General features: G+C 39.5%; 2 protein-coding genes across 4 annotated transcripts; one reads left to right on the top strand and one right to left on the bottom strand.

The window, feature by feature from the left end:
* The first annotated feature begins 1,515 nt into the window (after nt 1–1,515).
* LOC133132169 (diamine acetyltransferase 1-like) lies at nt 1,516–7,609 on the top strand. 2 transcript variants are annotated; one of them, XM_061247401.1, is made up of 6 exons: nt 1,516–1,813; nt 2,294–2,345; nt 2,450–2,533; nt 6,091–6,192; nt 6,953–6,993; nt 7,302–7,609. In XM_061247401.1, exons 1-6 carry the CDS (start codon nt 1,748–1,750, stop codon nt 7,467–7,469), a joined length of 513 nt encoding a protein of 170 aa, XP_061103385.1. In that variant the 5' UTR covers nt 1,516–1,747; the 3' UTR covers nt 7,470–7,609. The 2 variants fall into 2 exon arrangements, with proteins under 2 accessions (XP_061103385.1, XP_061103386.1); XM_061247402.1 differs by lacking the exon at nt 1,516–1,813 and adding an exon at nt 1,827–2,048.
* A 1,346-nt stretch (nt 7,610–8,955) lies between these two features.
* apooa (apolipoprotein O, a) lies at nt 8,956–19,732 on the bottom strand. Of its 2 annotated transcripts, XM_061247399.1 has the most exons (10): nt 19,544–19,732; nt 15,139–15,240; nt 14,894–15,013; nt 14,248–14,280; nt 11,848–11,902; nt 11,590–11,685; nt 11,042–11,133; nt 10,768–10,866; nt 9,835–9,903; nt 8,956–9,210 (listed from the first exon to the last, which is right to left on the bottom strand). In XM_061247399.1, the coding sequence occupies exons 1-9, from the start codon at nt 19,715–19,717 to the stop codon at nt 9,850–9,852; spliced, it is 825 nt and encodes a 274-aa protein (XP_061103383.1). In that variant the 5' UTR covers nt 19,718–19,732; the 3' UTR covers nt 8,956–9,210; nt 9,835–9,849. The 2 variants fall into 2 exon arrangements, with proteins under 2 accessions (XP_061103383.1, XP_061103384.1); XM_061247400.1 differs by lacking the exon at nt 14,248–14,280.
* Between the last annotated feature and the right edge of the window lie 992 nt (nt 19,733–20,724).

Below are 20,724 nucleotides of genomic sequence, written 5' to 3'. Positions count from 1 at the left end.
AACCCCCAAATGCTCCTGACGAGCTGGTCTGTGCCTTGCATGGCTGCCAATCGCCATCGGTGTGTGAGTGTGTGTATGAATGGGTGAATGAGAAGCATCAATTGTACAGCGCACCATTTACCATTCTTGGTTTCGGGACAGGAGGAACCAAACACAGATTCAGGGATAACATAATAGCAGGCCTTATTGACACAGGGCAGATCCACAAACAGGCAATGGTCGAGATCCAAGCAGACAGGTATATGTGAGACAGGCAGAGTTCAAAAACCGAGGAGACCGAAAAGCAGAGGTACAAATCCAAAAAATCCAAAGCAGAATCGAAAAAGCCAGGCAGAGATCAAAAACCATAAAATTCCAAACAGAACAGAATATAACAGATACAGGGCACAGGTACGGGGAAGCTAGAACCGGGGTGGGGAACAGAAAGACAAACTAGCGATGAGAAACAGAAAAGGACAGGTTTAAATGGACTACTGACAAGCACACAATGAGAAACAGGTGAACTGAGACAGGAAGGAAGTACATATAAGGAGTGGGGAGGCGGAGACACAAAATGAGACACAGGGGAACAAATGAATAAGGGAATGAAACTGAAAACAGTCTATGGTAAGCACAGAGGGAAACAAGAAGCGAAAATGCTAGGGACTAGGGAAATCGAGAAACACAGTACCTGATATTTATCTATGTGATCACTCTTGCACTTGGAACCATACTTCCCTCTGGGGTTTCCAGCCCACTTGTCCCTGGTTCTGATTTGCACTTTATTGTACGTCCCTCCGGATAAGAACATCTGTCAAATGACTATGATGCACCGTAATGTAATAAAAGGGACTGGATATAAATCACTGTCAATCATTGAAAGCTGCTACACTGAACCTCAGGACAGTTATCACTTTACAAATGTAAAGTCCAAGACATTTTTTGAATCTTTCCCTTGTATGCTTTGCATCGAGTAAAATTATTTGTATTTGTTATTTTGAACAGGGCATTTTTATAAATGGCTAAGCCTCCTGAACAGTGGGACATGAGAGAAAGGTAAGGTAAAAGAAATAGTTAAAGGTAGATAAATCAATAAAAAATAACACCAATAATTAAAATTAACTTGAAAAAATGTTTTATTATTTTTTCTAGAAGTGGATCAAAATAATTGGTTATTGAAAGTCAATGATCAATTTTATTTATTTATGTTTGGATAGAGCAAAAGTGTGTGTGTGTGTGTGTGTGTGTGTGTGTGGAGGGGGGGAGGTGTTCATGATGGTAATTATTAATCAGTTATGGTAAGAAAAAAGAGAAAACAATATAATACTAATGTCAATGATGAACTATTATATTCTTTTAAAAATATTTTAAAACGTTTAAAAATCTAAAATTCGTTTCGTGGGGGTGGGTTTCGACGGTGAATGTTGTTGACCTCAGCTGCTTTATTCGCTCTATGGCCGCAGAACTAGCGGACCTAATGTCACGCGATCCAGTAACTTGGAGACGGTGACGTCAAAGACCCGGTAGCTCTTCCGGAACGGTGTTGCGACATGCCTGGAAAACGGTGTTTATAAAGCGAAGAGCAGTAGGCATATGACACATTCTTGCGCTACGTGCGGTTAGTCTGTATGTAATCTCTTCTCTAGGGGTCAGGATCCCAGACTGACTACGGAGGGTATACCCCTGGGAAATTAATGAAGAAACACGTTTTGCTTCTTTTCACATACAGAGGACTCGTGAGAAAAGGAAAAAAGAGTAAAAGAAGAAAATGGCCAATTTTATATTACGGAAAGCTGAACCCAAGGACGTGCCTGACTTATTGCGACTCATAAAGGTAGGTAACGTTATGAAAATTAAATGACCATCGCTTTAAAATATGTTGTGAGGACACAAATGGCGAATAGATTATTTATAACTTATAAAAAATAAATACATAACAACAAAAATAGCACAGCCATACGTTTGGTACTGCCATGTTTTTGTCCCTTTGTCTAGCTGAAAATTTCTATCAACGTGTTCACCTTCCCAGTCCCACAACGCTATGCTTTGTTTGTGTCGACTAGCCTACGGTGCGTAAAAGTAAAATATTTCCCTTTAACAAAACTACCTAGATATGTACGTTATTTAAGACTGCTAGTCACCTTCAAGGATACAGTTCAATTATCATTCTGGATAGCCTAACCTATTAGCTTATCTATAACACAAAGAAAATACTGCGTAGCCTAAATTTAACAACGCATGGTAGCCTACACATTTCCAAGTGTTAATGGTGTGCATAAAACGTTGTCTTCCGTTTATATTTGTGCATTTTTAGGAACTTGCAAAATTCGAAGAAATGGAGGAGCAGGTCATTCTGACTGAGAAGGGTGCGTATTTTATAGAACAGGAAGGTATACGTAAAATGGACTCTCAGATCGAGGCTGAATGTGAGAACATAATGGGAGACCATAACCAAATGGTTGCTTTACAGACCTGCTCGAAGATGGCTTCGGGGATCACCCATTTTACCACTGCGTCATCGCCGAAGTGCCCAAGGACCAGCAGAGCGTAGAGGGTTAGCACTATTTCAAATATTATTTACTAAATACATTTGGTTTTGATTTAGATGACTACGTCAACCAACATGGTGCATTAAAAACGTTTATGTTTTATAGAAATGAAATTTTATTGAGCGAAATGGGAAAATGTGTCCAGCGGAAACAGATCTGTACGGATGTTAGCGCACGAATTTTATACCTTTGAGCAGTGCTTCCCAAACTCGGTCCCGGGGCCCCCCTGTCTATGCTGGTTTTTGTTCCAACCACAATTCCACAATCCCAACTTTTTTTTTCAATTAGGTATTTGTCATGTTTAGAGGGATTATCTACCCTCTTAGACCACACCAGGAATAACTATGTATGCAATGAAGAATAAAAGTTCCATATTCACATTGTGCTATACTGCAAACACAATTACATAAATGGAGTAACTGAACAAATCAAAGACTGAAGTGAATCAACAGGTTCCTAATTGGTGAAAGTGTGGATTCAAAAAAAAGTAATCGGATAGGATTTAAGGAATACAGCAAAATATCTGGAAATATACCTTTTTTTCCGATTTACCCAGACTTAGAGGAGATACCATGTGTAAATAAGACAGCTTCGAAGTTCAAATGATAATGAAATCTCTTCTAAATCTGGATAAATTGGAACAAAAGGTATATTTCCCAAAATGTTGGTGTATTCCTTTAAATCCTAAAATTGGGTATTTCAAACTAGAAGCTGTGATCCTGATCCTAAAAATTGGGATAAGGATTTTGTAATCCAATCATACTTAGAATCTAGATCAAATGTGTTGGTTTTGGGTATTTCAAATTTCTAAGGTGGAGATTAGTGTAGGGATAGGGTTTCATACTGAAAATCAGGATAATCTTGATCCCACTGAAAGGGTGGATTCAGGATGAATTCAAGGTTGATGTAGGGGCATGTGGGACACATGGTTAACCTTTAATAAATTGTTTTATCCAGTGATTGCACCTAACACAAACCCTTCCAAAACAGGGCGGCCTGTAGCGTAGTGGTTAAGGTAAATGACTGGGACACACAAGGTCAGTGGTTCTAATCCTGGTGTAGCCACAATAAGATCCGCACAGCCGTTGGGCCCTTGAGCAAGGCCCTTAACCCTGAATTGCTCCAGGGGAGGATCTCCTGCTTAGTGTAATCAATTGTATGTCGCTCTGGATAAGAGCGTCTGCCAAATGCCAATAATGTAATGTAATGTAATATCCATTCTAAATGGACAATAAAATATATTCAAGAAGAACCCACAATAATAAATGTGGTCTAAAGAAACCATTACAAATTGTAAATGCTTTGGGATGTTATTTGAAAATATATTATGGTATCTATTTTAAAATAATTGCCTATTGGGTATGTGCAAAAACAAGAATATCATAGTTCTTACTCACAAAATGCTATGCCAGAATCCATATGGACCAGTTGGACAGTCAAAGAGACACACTGTAGTGAGACATTATTTTAACTAGGGTTGATTGATCAGGAAAAACATTGTGCTCTCAAAACAGTTGTGTCTGGCAGTTTTTTAAAATTTATTTTAAGTTTTAAAGTGTTTTTAATTATTTTTTATTAGACTGACTGGCCAATGTATTGGGTACTAAGGCAGATGAATAGGACTAATTATGCAAAATTCTGAAATTAGACTGACTTTGACCTATGTATTGTGATGAATTGATCTGGGATAGCAAAAAATGGGATTTCAAAATCCGGATAATCTGAAAAGTAAGCATTTCGTAGGTAATGTAGGAAGTATTCAAGTACTAAGAAAATGTTTATGAGCCAAACCTGCATTGTGTCAGTAAGTTGACGGGAACAATGAAAGAACTTAAATACCTGCACTCAGCAACCTAATTAGGAGCCTTGTGATAAACCTCAGTCTTTAATTAGATCTATAAAAACATGTTACCTCATTTTATGTAATTGTTTGCAATACATCACAGTAAGCACAATATGAACATGGGCATTGTATTCTTCATTGCATGCAAAGCAATTTCAGACATAATGTGTCCTAAGAGGGTAAAACATCCCTCAAAACATGACAAGTACCTAATTTAGAAAAGTTAACAGCTAATATCTGGGATTGCAATTGTGGTTGGAAAAAAAACCAGCATACACAGGGGGCCCCTGGGATCGAGTTTGGGAACCACTACTCAAGACCATAGTAGTATTTCAGCCTTACACATCATTGGATGCGGCTTCTGTTCCAAACATAATTTAAACAAGCATATCTTCTGTCCTGTTGATACACTCTCAATGTATCCTCATCTTCAGGTTACAGTCTCTAGCTTTGCCATGTACACGGCTCTTGGCTTGTACAGCGGTGGGCGGGGAGGTAACTGAAAGATTCATTACTCTGTAATGAACATGACCCTGATCATAGAAGGTAAGGAGGCCTTTAGGAAGTGATATGGTGACAGATGTCTCCAATGAGGTCATGTTACCCTCAAGCGGAAGCATGTCTTTCTGAAGCCCAGTTTTAGTAACTTACTTTTGGCTATTCAGACACATAAACACACACACATACTCTGTAATGAACATGACCCTGATCATAGAAGGTAAGGAGGCCTTTAGGAAGTGATATGGTGACAGATGTCTCCAATGAGGTCATGTTACCCTCAAGCGGAAGCATGTCTCTCTGAAGCCCAGTTTTAGTAACTTACTTTTGGCTATTCAGACACATACACACACACACATACTTGTGCATTGGCCCCAACACCAAAACAAACCTGTAAATAATGTCACTCTGTGGCTCAGAGGACTTATCAGACCATACAAAAGAGCCTTTGGCTTCTTTCCAGTAATGATCTATTACGGGCATGCACTGGAGCTGGCCTTCGTTCGTAATGAAGGGAAATTCCAAAGCCACTGCAGTTAATTGGATTCTGGGAACAGGGCAGGTGGCCAGAGTGCAATATCCCGTTACTGTACGAGTCAGGCTAAGTCCCTAGTCCTTATCTTTGTTGTACAGGTAGCAGTTGAAATTGTACTTTCCTCTAGGGTCTTTCAGTGCACTTATCCCTGGTCATGGGTATGCACTTTGCACTTTGTTGTATGTCGCTCTGGATAAGAGCGTCTGCCAAATGTCATTAATGTAATGTAATGAAGAGGCAGATTTACTGTAAAATGGGTGACCAGCTACCAGGTCTCCACAGATGACACATGATGCAGTCTGTATGTATTTGGACAGTGGTACAATAAGAGTTATTTGGCTCTACTCTAGAACATTGGATTTGAAATTAAACCATGAATGAGGTTAAAGTGCAGACTGTCGCCATTAATTTGAGGGTTTACATCCATATCAGGTGATATATTCATTGTTTCATTTCAAATCCAATGTGCTGGAGTACAGAGTCAAAAGAACAGAAATTGTACCGCTGTCCAGGTACTTACAGACTGCACTGTACATTAGAGCTATGTTATGCAAGGGGAAGCTCATTCCCCTTATTGCTTTTCTGGGATGAACATGCATATTCTCACAACTCATTCAGAGACAGCATTATAAGATTGCATACCATGTTCATATGATTTTTGTATTTTTATTTTTTTTATTCTTTAGGATATACTATCATAGGATTTGCCATGTACTACTTCACCTATGACCCCTGGATAGGAAAGCTGCTGTACTTGGAGGACTTCTATGTGATGACGGAGTACAGAGGTAAAACCTTAGCTACATTCATCCTTGTTATATAGAAGTGTGTTAAAAAAATATATATATATTAGGATTCACATGTGGTGAAGTATTATAGACATATTTTATACACCAATTCCCCCATTTCAGGGCACCATAATGTTGGGGACACAGGCATTTCTGATTAGTCAGGGATGTTCTTTCACTTCCTTAGTCCAGGTATAAGAGAGCTTTCAGTATCTAGTCTTGAGTCTAGGCTTTTGATTGCATTTGGAGTCTGTTATTGATGTTTGTAAACACGAGGACCAAGGAGGAGTTGTGCAAATGAAAGTCAATGAAGCAATTATGATGCTGAGAAATAAATAAATAAAAACAAAATTGACAGAGACTTAGGCCACACAGTGGACTTAAAAGAAAACGAGTTATGAGAGAACTTGGTGCATTAAACAATTTTCTCTTTCTTCTTTTTTCTTGGGTAGGAATAACATAACTAGTAGTTTGCATCTTGCAGTGTAGCCTGTCTAGTTGTGTTTATGAAGTCTTCAGCAGACAGTAGTCACTGACACTATCTGTCTTCCATGCCTACCAGTCCCTTTGCAATTACAGAGATCAAACACCAATAAGACTCAAAAGGCAATGAACAGCCTAGGGACTGGAAAACTTCAAAATACTCCTTTAATAAAAGCTAAACATCTGCCCTTTAACCATATGCTCACTGTATAACTGTGTTCCTGTTTGCCTCTGTGCTGGGTTTTAAGTATTTATGATCTTCCTGTTTGTGTTCCAGGGTATGGAATTGGGTCAGAGATTCTGAAGAAGCTCAGTGAGGTGAGCTTTACTTATTCATTATTGGTTTGGTTTGTGCACTCACGAAACATGGAGAGGTAATGGTTGTAGCACATCTAAAATAGGCTGGACGGTCTGTCCCGTCACTGTGAATTTTTTCTGATTATTCCAGGGTAATGGAACAAATTACAAAAAAGGATAAGAATAGAAATTGAATCTTAAATTAATGTTTCCGAGTGTACTTTTAAAGTTCAATTCAGTTCAAGTATCAGTACTGGTTTGGTTGACTGTAGTAGTGTTGGATGGGTTCAGACATGGCTCACTGATGTTCTTCGTGGCTGGTGTTCCAGACGGCGGTGAAGACGCGCTGCAGCAGCATGCACTTCATTGTGGCCGAGTGGAACAAGAAATCCATCGAGTTCTACAAGCGGCGCGGCGCGTCTGACCTCTCACTACAGGAGGGCTGGCGGCTCTTCGAGATAGACAAGGAGTACCTGCTGAAGATGTCCGCCAAGTAGAGATGGCCGTGATGTGGACACGTTTACCCCCTGGGTGGGGCATTCTGTTACTTTTCCTTTCTCTTTTTTGAGTAAGCAAAAAAAAAAATTTTGGTCTTTGCTTGTTTCACACATTATATGCAATAAAATACACAATATTATTTTCTTTGTGTTGACATTGTTTTGTTTTTATAATTTTTGAATATAGTGTTAGGCTGGTTATGTTTTAACATATTTTGGTTAAAAAAAAAAAAAATTCTTAAAGGAAAGTAATTTGGTACAAACCCCATGATCTAGGTTACTGTTATCCATATCAGATGACCTCCATATAATGCAATCATAGCCATTAAATATTTATTTATTTATTGCTATAATGACATTTTATTACATTATCTGTGCCAGTCTTTAGTTTTGCAAGATGAAGGTCCAATCTGTTCCAAACAATTTTCACATTTAAAGGACGTAATGGAAAATAATTGGAAACACTGGATTTTTCTAAAGATTCAGGTGATGCATTTTGAGCTGAGGTACAAGTCAGACATTCTATTGCTCCTGTCATAAACCCCAGTACCTACAATGTTATGTTCCAAGATGTAGTAAGTATCCTGTGGACATGAAAGAAAAATCATCATGTTCTTGAGACTGGCCTATGTTTTCTTTACATGTGCCAGGCTCGCACAAGATGAAAGGAATTATCAACAATACATCACATTCTTGTATTTACCAGAGAAAGGGAACATCTCTCTGACCAATCCAAAACCTGGGGCTTTCCCAAAGCTGATCATCATGTGTTTTTGCTGTGTAAATACTCTTATAAAAGAATATAAAGTACAGAGTGGGAACAGACCATTCGGCCTATGCCAGGTTGTAATTTCTCTGTGACATTAGAGTGACTCTCACCATGTAGGATTGAGAAATAAATGGTACCAGGGTTTTCAGCCCAGTACAAATGCAATTATCAGAATGTATTCATGAATAATATACCTCAAAGAGGAAATACTTTGGAACATCACAGAGAAAAAATAAATTTCCAACTGGAACCTGTGGTTCTGTAAACTTGAAATGGTTCTCATCGGGTACCAGTGACTTCCTTTAAAAATTGTAATGTTCTCAAAAATCCCCACTTGCCATTAGATCAGCCCTCAAGACGCTAGGACATGTGATTTTTCAGAAATATATATATTTTTAATATAGTTTATCATTCCTGAATGCAATACACAGAAGACAGAATTAACTCCTTGGTGCAGTGAACCGCTCACTGTAGTCTATTCCTCTGTTCATCCCTGGACGTTTTATGTTTCAATGATGTTCAAAATGGCTTCCCTGGCTCCAGCCTACATCTATTGACAATAAGCTAGCAAGGGAATGGGACAGATTGTCTGGGCCATCCATCTGGCTGCCGACATTAGCCTGTCTATAACAGAGTCAAAAATGTATGTGAAGAAAAGGTTACTTGTTTGCGTCATGGTGGAATGAATACCAGACAGAAAAAAATGGCTCAGTCAGATAGCTTTCTAAAACGTCTTTACATAAATACATTCAATTACAAGGGGAACCGAGAAGCAGCAGTACAATTCAAGTTTTGGACATCTGTGACAGGCCCTTCCTCTGTGGTAGAGTGAAGGAAAAAAAGAGGAATAGGCTAGTGCAAGAGCAGGTCCCAGGAGATGGAAAAGAAAGTACTTGTTTGACGTATTTCTGGGAAGAACTGTGTTACCAAGATAAGTACGTGAGCTCCTGGTGACCCCTGGATGTACTGCACCTGGGAATATCAAGCAGATGCATTAGAAAATGTGGTTACCGTTTAGTTGTTAGGATAGACACTAAATATATCAGGAAGAAGTCTGATTTTATGATGAACTTGATGTCCCAATATACTATAGGATGCTATTAGATGGGAATTGTGTGATGAATAGGTTAGTTGTAACCATAGAGTTGTAACACATTAGTCTAATGTCTACTGACTAGCCAAGTTCAAGCACGAACTTGGGCAACATAAGTTTGCGAACGTGATTTGATTGGTACCATGCATGGCAGCCCATCACCGTTGTTGTGTGTGTGTGTATGTGAATGGGTCAATGAGAGGCATCAATTGTAAAGCACTTTGGATAAAAGCGCTATATAAATGCAGTCCATTTGCCATTTACTTTGGAGCAGTGCCCGGGGATCACAGTGAGGTCTGTAGAACATGTGTTAGAGGCATGATGGACAGGTGTGTTGCCCAAGTATGATATGCAGATGTTACAGATGCCTGGTATGATAGACAGGTGTTTGAAAGGAAACTCCAGCATGGTGGCTAAGTACAACTTGTCACACAGACATGCATAACAGATGAACAGTGGGTATGTATGTGGCACAGTTTGGCTGTGGTAAGAATATACAATACCTTCTATGCTCATGTTTAGTCTCTACTTTGTGTGCTGTTGTCCTGAGTCTTCTGTTCTGTCTTCAAAGACTGGCAAAGGAAACAGAAAATGTTGCATTTGTCTGCAAATGATGCATTGCAGTCCCCTTCTCACCAGCGCACCAGAGATATTCATTCCATCAAGATAAATAGATTGTTTTGGGGGGATTTATAAGGCAGTTCTACCAAAACTACCAACATATCTTTCAATACTTATGGACTGGAGAAATGGTATCAAGATTGATTATCACATCAGGTTCCCAGGGTCAGGACAAATTTAGGAAAAACCACTTTCATATTTTGTGCCCCAGATACCTGGAACGCATTACAGCAAACTCTGAAACTGAATACCTTAGTGTTCATAAATTAAAGTGATGATAAATAAGTCTGGTTTTCTGACTTTTGAATATTTAAAAATGTTTATATATATTTTATATATTTATATGATGTATTACTATTTTAAATTCTTTTTTGTTTTCCTTTTGAATCTTAATGATTTATTTTACTGTTATTTTATTTTATTGTTATATTTATGTGTACATTCGGCACACTTGCAAAAGAAGACACCTGCTCTCAATGTGTCTCCAAGATTATCCATCCATCCATCCATTATCTGAACCCGCTTATCCTGAACAGGGTCGCAGGGGGGCTGGAGCCTATCCCAGCATACATTGGGCGAAAGGCAGGAATACACCCTGTACAGGTCGCCAGTCCATCGCAGGGCACACACACACCATTCACTCACACACTCATATCTACGGGCAATTTAGACTCTCTCCAAGATTAAATAAAGGGAAATTAAATTACTGAACTTAAACCCTGTAGACCAAGCAGCCTTGCACAGACCAGGTGGTAATGATGGTTGCTACCACAGTATCCATGCATCTGTTGCACAGATATATTCCAGTGCCTTACCTTCTCCTCCCCCTGCTTAGTAGCAGCTTTGCCCTCCCAGAGAGCTTCCATGGCAATATATCCCTGCAGAGCACAGTCATACAGTCTGTCTCCTGTCACCTGAAATTCAGCAAGAAAGACATGAAGAGAGAAGGATTAGTAAATTGGTAAAGGATACCAGAGAAGGTGGTAAATCTCTAAAGCTGATCTATGACAAAAATTGTTTATTCCCAGGGTGGCATGTGTTCTATATGCACACAGGAAGCTCTGGTTCTAGAATATTCCATCCAATCACCTTGGCAATTGAGGCAGCCTGCTGAGGGTAGTACATGGAGGTTGCAAGAGCTATCAGGCCTGTGGGGTAGATCAGCTTCTTAATCCTGGAACCTGAGGACCATACACACTCAGTGAACACAGACCTCTTCCCATAGAAAAGCAAACTTGGAAACCACACACTCAGTGAATGCAAATCCTACAGAATGAGAGAACAAAAGTCCCTGTAGAGCTGAGGTCTACATCTCACAGACACAGATTAAGATTAGTTTTGGGATAAATGTAGTTTTGGACAGAGAATCTCCATTCAAAGAAGAATTCAGTCTAAGACTGGGCTTAGTCCGTGTCAGTGAAAGTGGCCCATACTGTCTAACATCTATTGACACCTTTCAATAAGGCCAGCCAGTGCTACCTGACCTCCACCACTGCAATACAGCCAGTTAAAATTAAAAAGATGGGAGAAGTAGGTCCAAGGGTGCAGACAGGAATGGGGGATAAGCCTGAGAGAGGGGCTTGGATGCAAAAGGTTTTGATATAATTGGAATGGCATAAATTTGTGCCCTATGTTACCTCTTGCAAAAAAGAGTCCCAGGATGCCTGCAAATCCAATTACACCAACCCGGGGGTAGAATTCAGGAGGAGGATCTTTCAAATAGCCATAGCAACCTGAAAGCGCAGACAAAAGGAAATATACTAGGTTTGATCCTGTATAAGTGGTGTATGTGTGTGCTTTATACATGGTGTATTCTTTCATTGTAAAGTCTCATATTTTTTTGGGGGAAGTTTGTGTATCATGTTGGCATGTCACCAGATGCAAGCCTGTCTCACCCTTTCCGAACTGAATGGAGCACTCAACTTTGGGCTTTACATCTCTGTAGACACCCTGGACATACAGGACATACAAAAAACAAACACAGAACAGCTGAACATGCAGGAACAATATTTATAAGCACAGATTGATCTTAAAAAGGAGATGTGCCTCATACCCACAGTGAAATATGCTGGTGGGTCAGTGATGTTTTGGGGCTGTCTTAATTGCAGAGGTCCAGGGGCACTGGTTAAAATCAGTGGTACAATGGATTCCACAAAGTATCAGGCAATTTTGGCTGAAAATCTAGTTCGCTCTACCATAAGGCTGAGACTTGACTGTATGTGGAATTTCCAGCAAGACAATGACCCAAATGCTGCTATCCTTGCCAGAGGTACTAAAGTACTAAAACAGGGGTGCCAATAATTATGGAACCTTAATTTTGGTTGGTTCCATTGAAACATTAATAAAATACAGTATTTTTCACATTTTTGAGTTCCTCGATAATTATATTGTCTATTTTTGTGCATTGCCAGTCAATGATTCTGGAGCCCACTGTAGATGCAAGCAATTTCATTGTACATATAATATAATGCTATTAGAGATATTGAATATGATATATAGGAGTTGAAAGGGAAGCTGAATTCCCAATATATTATGAATGTGCTAAATGTGCTTCACAGCCTCAAGCTCTTAACATCACTTGCCACCAGTACCTCAGCAGAAATGATCACATCCCCAAATACAACAGGAAGTGACAAAATATGAGACGAAAAGAGAAGACAAAATAGAGAACCAAAAATGCATGGGGTCTGTGTAAATGCATGAAAACGAACAAATTAACGGCTTGGAGCTATGCAAACGTACAGTCTTGTTCTGAGAATGACACAAGGATATTAACTGTTCAAGTTCCTGTTTTAAATGAGTTCTCATGTGTTCTGAAATAATGACTTTTTAGTGACTACTTTGCAAACTGTGACTATCACTAATGGATTCTGCTTCAATACATTACTAGTATTATTAATAAAGGCTTTATTAATAGTTTAGGTTTAGCTGCATGTTGTAAAAATAAAGCCCTGTAACTTGACCTGTATAGGGCCAAACAAAATAAACAAATAGCCTCTATGGTAGTTAAGATAATATATCAACATACTGTACAAATATTTACAAACATTCACTTAGATGGGATCAAAAATACTTATAAGAAAAAAAATCATCTTTCAAAAAGATTATATCACTGACATGATACAGTCCTAAACAACGGTGCAGAAGATAAGAAGCATGAGAGAATAACATACATGAAAAATATGTTTTGCTCCAGCCTTATATTTATGGCAGACAGGGCATTTAAATGGTTAAAGGTTAAGGAACTATGCTTATTGCACAATTGAGCAATTATACCCCTTATCTCCCTCCACTCCTCAACAGAGTTGTTTGATTATTAACATGTCCTCTAATGTTGCAGCAACTGATAGCTATGGATCTGATGGACAGAACATTTCAGCTTTATGGTACATTTGTAAAAAATATTATTATCCACCTCATCAAAGAAAAAAACATTTGATAAAGGCAGATTGGAGGCACCTGACTGAGCACACCCAGACCACAATTGCCGCTATCAATTTAACCCTAGTCACCCTGTCAAACCAAGGTTGCTTCAACACATACTACAATTGTATATTTTTCATTTAATTAATATTAATATTTCAAAAGAAAACCTCCACTCTAAAAATAAATAAAAAAGAAGCAATAATGCATAAAGAATCTAATTTGGTTATTGTTTCAAAATGGTCTTAATGAACTCAAGAGTATTCTGATGAATGTAAATATGTAAATACATTCGTAGAAATCAATGGTCATGAAACCCAGAAGCTTTGAAACAAATAACATTTAGTGCCCCTTTAAAATGGTCATCTTTGTAGGTAGAGTGCCAGAAAATACATAATTCATTGATCCACATTGATTATAGACACAAATAAAAAATGAAAAGGCTATAGCCTGCTTAAAAATGGATAACAAAAATAACATCAAATAAAAATAACCTTTTTGAAAAAGGAATAGAATGAGAGAAATTGTTAACGGGGAAGTTCACCCCAAAATGAAACTTGAGCAGTCGATGTTTGCTTGTAACTGTGGCGTTATAATTGGAAAAATATGTTGCTGTTGAGTTTGTCAAATTTACATTTTTGGAGGATTTATTACCAGAAGAAAAAGGTCCATCGAGGACCATTATATGATGTCAAATCTAGGAATGATGTCTCAGCAAAACTATCTGGATGGATATATCGTACCCTGGGTAGTTGGAAATTGATTTCTGGGTGAACTTCCCCTTCAATTTTCCATTTTCTGCATTTTTAGTTTTTTTCCCCTTTAAAGTGAATCATCCATCACCTTTCCTCTGAATCCCTAAAAATAAGTACCTGAGATTTCTTTGCAACAGCAAGGCCAGTTTGCTGAAAGGGAACAAGAAGACTGGCGTAATAAAAAGAACATGCAATGATGGAAGCAAAGAGCACTGAAGCATTATATTCAAAGCATTGCAACAAGCAGACCAACATGTCCTGTTCACAAAGAAGAAACAGTTCATGCTAACCTTTTAATGTGTACAGTTATGTCAATTGTTAACTGGACCACATGATTTCCTTACAATAAAACACAGGAAATGTTGACTGTGCATTTGACCGAAGTAAATGGTAACCTTTGACTCTAAAGCACAGATGTGTTTTTGTGGTAACAGCGAGCACTTCGGTGTGCAAACAAGGGCCAATCCCTATAAGGATTTTTTTACATTTGATTATTTAATTAGCTCAATCATATCTTGATCTGACATTAGTATAAGCACCAGCCAAAGCGAGACAGTAAGTGCATCCTAAAGATTAGTTCAAAGAGCAGTCAGAAAACTGAGGAAATTGGTTAGAACAAATACCAACACACAGACTAACGATTTGTGCATAGATTCCCTGGCATAGAGCGACATAAGCTGAAGCAGTATAGATGCGGCCATACTCAGAGTCTGGAGAAAATGTCACAGAGAAACAGAGTACTTAACAGTATGGTTCAGTATACCTCACACCAGGTGGTGTAGGGCTCAGCAGTTTTCCTCAGCAGGGCCACACTCTGCTCCAACTGCCCAGCTTCTGGATTCACATATCTGAACTTCTGCTGTGGCGTGGTGTACAGGGAGAGCTGCAGCATAAACCATGTGATCAGTCCCAAAGCCATAAGGAAAAAAAAACTACCAAAGTTAGGATGACCATAGCGGCCACACAGGAAAGCCATGCCAGACTGTGGAAGAGAGGGCAACGTGGTACCTCATCGGACTTCAGGGTGACATCAGGTTTTTCTTCTCTGGCAGCAAACACTGTCCCGGACATCAGACCCAGAGCTCCTGGTGCAGCTGTCAGCCCTGCCACCTGAAGGCACAGAAAACCAGAGTGACTGTGAAAACAGTGTCCCAGCTCAGGATCAGGAGAATGACACAACCAGACTTACAGCATGTCCAATTTAAGATTCCATTATATTGACATTTCTTTGGTTGTGCATTGTACATTGAGAATTACATCAGCAACTAGGGATTTCTTGTATAATCCTATGTTGATCATTTAAACCCTGGAGAAATACACATGCTGGGCCTACAGGAACAGGAAGGACACTCACTGAGAGGACAATGATGAGAATCAGATTACATGCAGCATAATTAAGCTCTGACCCTCAAGCAATCAATCCCAAACACTCTAAACATTGCTGTACAGAGCTAATGGAAAGTTGGAAAACTGATATGAAGAACGACAATTTTTTTTTCTAAAGATATTTTTTAGGCCTTTTTCAGCTTTATTGGACAGTATATAGAGACAGGAAGAATGGGGGTGAGAGAGAGGGAAAGACATGCGACAAATTGTCAGACTGTCGGATTTGAACCGTTGACGTCGCGGCTCACAATGAGCATGCGGTCAGTGCTCTGCAGGCTGCGCCACCGAGACACCCCATGAAGCACTACATTTAAAGAAACTTTTGACATCTTAGATAGTGGTGTATTAAACTAAGGTAATATACAAAGCACTGTGTTAAGTGGAATTTATTTCAAGCATTAATATCCAACTGTAACTGAATTACACTGATACACTTCTGCATGTTTCTCCCCAGAATTGTTTTACAGAGTGGGACTTGGGGTGTGTGTGTGTGTGTGTGTGGGGGGGGGGTTATATCTTTATAAGTAATTTCCTGCATTCCAGGGCCACACACAAAAATGCTTTCAGACAATGACAATAAGACAATAAGAAACAAATGTCCAAATGTTATAATGTCTTTGAAGGAACTAGGAAAACTGCATTCATTTCTCCCATAGATGGTCCCATATTTTTCTTTTTATCTGGAAGTGTCAAAAATGCCAATGAAACTGATGGGAATTACGACTTGGCTACTTATATCTAGCTTTAAATCTTAGTTCTCCATGCAGAAAAAATGGACTTTGTCCAGTGAGCTGATAATGCTCTAGTGAGCAAAAGCCAGAGTCTAGACATCTAAAGGGGTGGAAAACAAGGTTGCAAGACACAAGATAAGATAACATGACATAACGCTCACATTTCTGAGGGCCTGTGTAACATTCTCAGACTGAAACCGGAGAGCTACAATAACTTGCAGTGTATCCACAATGAATGCGCTAAATGTAGTTAACTTCTTACACTTCATTGTGGTTGAACAAATTGTTGCACACATGGTGCAAGCAGAGCAGAGGTGTAAAATCCAGGTTCAGAAAGTAAAAGGCCTCCACGGGATTTTGCTCCAATCACGAGAATTTGCCAATTAGTACAGTTAACATAACATAACATATCGATGAGAACAGACAAATCAGCTCAGCAATGGAGGCGTCTGCTGGTTTTTGTTTACACCTTAAAATCAGCACCCTGTTGAGACCCAGGGAACCAGGTGAGGTGAGTTAGCTGTGTAATCATCTGCTCAATTGATTAATTAGGTGCAGAGTAACAGCGAAAACCAGCAGACCCAGTAGCTCCCCAGGACCAGGGCTGGTGACCTCTGCACTAAAGTGTACCTAATGCTTAGTCACATAGCATCTCGCACCATATCAAGCCTGGTCTTGAAAACTCCCAGCCAGTGGCGTCACCAGCATCGGCCTTCCGGAGCTTCAGCGGGGAATCTTTTTTGACTAGTCCCGAATGTTTTTGAGTGTTGTGTGCATAGTTGTTTGCTAACGCTTATAAATATATAAGCACCGATTCGGCCACACTCCTGTGATTGAAATTGCGGACAGCCAATGAGAGTGTAACTGTGGGCGGCCTGTCTGATACTACTCCAGCCTTGTAACGTTTATCCCGGTTTCTCCACGATTCAAGTTATGCATTTCCCAGTTGAAATGTCCAACTTCCGACCTCCAAGCTTTCCAGGTCCACGATGCCAAACGTAAACAAAAAAACATGGCTGGCCATGAAAAACTGGTGGTGTTTATGTGGCAAACGTAAAACCACATTAACTGTCCGCATTCTGCACTGACCCAACGGCAGAAATTATACCACTGGTTAACTGCGCTCCGGTTTAGATATATCAGTTGCTAATCGTCAAAAGTCAATAAATGGTATATTCCCAAATGGTTTCACATGTCTGTTTGTTTTTTAGGGTTTTTTTTTTACATTTTGTCTGGAATGCAGCATTAGCTCTGATATTGTGATCTTGACACCGTGTGATAATCGCAGGTGTTTCATTACAGCGAAGGGTATATTTATAAAACATATGATAATACGGTTTATACAAGTGTCAATTATGAGTTAATTAACGTTACGTTCCAGAAACATGATGAGTCTATCCTAGGGTGTCCTTTGCGATGTCTGTTGCAGCTAGCTAACGTCAGCTGCTAACTTGACAGCATTTCCCTTGTAATGTATTTAACTATATACGGTTAAAAAAAGATTGGGGACCCTGCTGTGGATTGTGCAAGCACTAAATATCAATATGAATTTACCTACTACATTAAGTAGATATGTCTAAATTACTTTGTTGGGCAATCTATGAGATTGTTTGAGATTATACAGCCTACATTTTATGGTTGATAAAATCATTTGGAGGGGGTAAAAATATCGTACGCAGATCTAAAAAAAATTCCGAGGTCAGTGATGAGCTGTACATTTTTTACATTTAAATGCATCAATCTGGTGTAAATATATGATTAAAATACTGAGATCATGACCTCATATGCACACACATTACATTTTTTATATTATTGGCATTTGGCAGACGCTCAAACGAGGTACATGACTTGGACCCCCAAGGTAGGTGGTTCGATCCCCGGTGTAGCCACAGTAAGATCCGCACAGCCATTGGGCCATTGAGCAAGGCCCTTAACCCTGCATTGCTCCAGGGAAGGACTGTCTCCTGCTTAGTCTAATAAACTGTACGTCGCTCTGTATAAGAGCGTCAGCCAAATGCCATTAATGTAATGTAAATGTAAAGGTGAATGGGCAGAAGAAATGCAAAGCAGGACTTTTACTTTCTGCTTCTATTTATTCTATTTTCCACCTCTGACTCTGAGGGGGTGTTGTGTTTACGAGGACAACACCATCTCACTTGTGAGCCTTGTCATTATTATGCCTGGACAATTTCTGAGCACAGATGATTTCCTGTTGATTTTGTAGATTTTGGTAGCCTACAGTATAAAACATGTTGTTCTCATGGATACAGTTCAAACCTTGAGGGGAACAGCCTAATCATTTTGTGCATATGGTGTTTTAAATTAAGGGAAAACACTTCTTCATAGCAAATATGGAGCAGCCACTATTCTATAAGAAGACTTATAATGTCAGCCCAAGTATCAATATAAACTCCGCAAGGAACCTGCATTTCTGATTAGCTACATGTAAATCCCGGATTCCCAGATCTGCATCTCCATCTGTTGACAAAATGGCGAATCGACATAAATTATTTCAGCACACATCATGATCCTGTCACAAGTCATGCGTTGCATTGGCCAACGATGGCTAACGTTTTGCGACCATCCGTAGTGAATAAAAACCGAAAATCTGACGTCTAGGATGGAGAGTACTGAGTTATGTGGTTGACAACAGACATTTTTGACATAGCTTAACTTAACTTAAACGGAGTAACGGAATATGTTCAGGTTTTTACCCGGATATAGCCTGGCTACGTACCGTACGTGCTAGTGACCTAGTCAACTGATGTCCGAAAAGTTTTCACGTTTAAACCAAATATAACCGGCTTTCAGCTGAACTCATGCTGGGTTCATCAATACATACACACGTAGGCAATAGATGGACTCATTCTGAAATGGTTTTTTTATTTTCAATAATAACTACTATTTATCATGCAATATCGCAAATTCCTCGTCTCAGACGTCCAAATCCGATCATGTTGCTATGTGATTTTAATTTATTATAGGCCATGCAGAAGACACGGATATCACCATTCATTCACGGATATTTCAGTCTAGAATGCGAATAATAAAATACAGCAGTTGTAAGCTAAACGAAACCCAATTTAATCAGGCTTCACTGTGTTAGCCTGTCAAATGTCAACGCACTTGTCCTTAAAAGCCCTTTAGCGAAACCCGAAGACCCCAGAAATATCCAGCCTTTCAATTAACGAGCCTCTCATCATACCCTAGGCTACTTCTCACACCGAGTGATTACAGTTACAATACTAGTTACTTCGTGATACTAGTTTTGCTAAATACACGTTTTTTATTCTCACCTTGTACATTCTTTCTGGATGTGCCTTACAGTTCCGTCTACGGCATGAGAGAGCGGACACACTTAATGTATCGTTATGGTGCCGTAGATCTGCCGAGGCGAGCTCAGACTTGATAGCAAAGAGCTCTGTGGCGATAGTCTGGTCGTCGTCTTTTTGAACACCGTCATATATCATACCATCCAACAACTTTTTCTAAGCACTCGGATGAATTTATTCGCATTTTCGGATTGATTTGAAACCGATTAGTAGACAACAAAATAGACTAGCTTTAGAAAAGGCGAACTAACATAGGCGTTATATTTTACTGATATTTGCCGAGACCAGCTGAGCATGAGTGGAATCTGGATATAAAATACCTGGATCTGGCTAGGGGTACTTGAGCTGAGGTTTGGGAACCACTGGCCTGTAACTAGAAGTAAGCACTAAAGTCTGAATAGTTTGAATTGAAATTAATTTAGCAGATTCCAAAAATAAAGTTCTGAAGAAGGATTATACATAAGATAGCACTGTCAGGGTTGGGGAGGAGTACCGGCTGTGACCACCAGGGGGGTGCTTGATTACCTTCACCTGGTAGTCATTAGTATCAGCCAGGTACCTACCTCTGGAGAGTATTTAAGCTCTCATTCCCCTTCAGTCGTTGCTTCGGTGTACACTTATGCTCTGTCACCCAAGCTGGTAGACGCACACGGTAGACGCTGGTATTCGAGTCAGGTATTGTGCTGGGTTTTGGTTCTTGCTATTAGCAAAAAAAGCATTATTAATTTAGGTAAGGAAGGGGTTCTGTTCGCTGGCAGTGTGCCTTATTCGAACACCTTCCTAGGGTTTGAGTTTCTTGGTTTTCTTTTATTTTTCTCGTGTGAGTCTGTGGGTACGGGGCGGTGTCCCGGGTATGTACTTTTTGTTTTAAGTTTTTCCGGAGCTGCGACTTCTGGTGTTTTATTTTCTGTGCCTAGTATTTTACACTAGGTTGTACGTTTATTTTGGGTTTCCCCCCCGTTTCGGGGGTTGAGTGCGCACGTCTATGCACTCTGTTTTTCGTTATTTCTTCGCTCTGGTTTTAATGGGTAGTTTTAATTTTTGAGCCGTTATTTGGGGCTCTTATTTGTACGGAGCTGTCTCCGTTTGTACCCCGGTCTCTGCTATTTCCCCGGGGCCTGGGTGGCGGACACTTTTGGTGTGTT

The sequence above is a fragment of the Conger conger genome, chromosome 7, assembly GCF_963514075.1.
Source record: "Conger conger chromosome 7, fConCon1.1, whole genome shotgun sequence".
NCBI classification, from domain to species: domain Eukaryota; kingdom Metazoa; phylum Chordata; class Actinopteri; order Anguilliformes; family Congridae; genus Conger; species Conger conger.
Note: the sequence above shows the minus strand (reverse complement) of the source record. Positions and strands in the feature narration are given on the sequence as shown.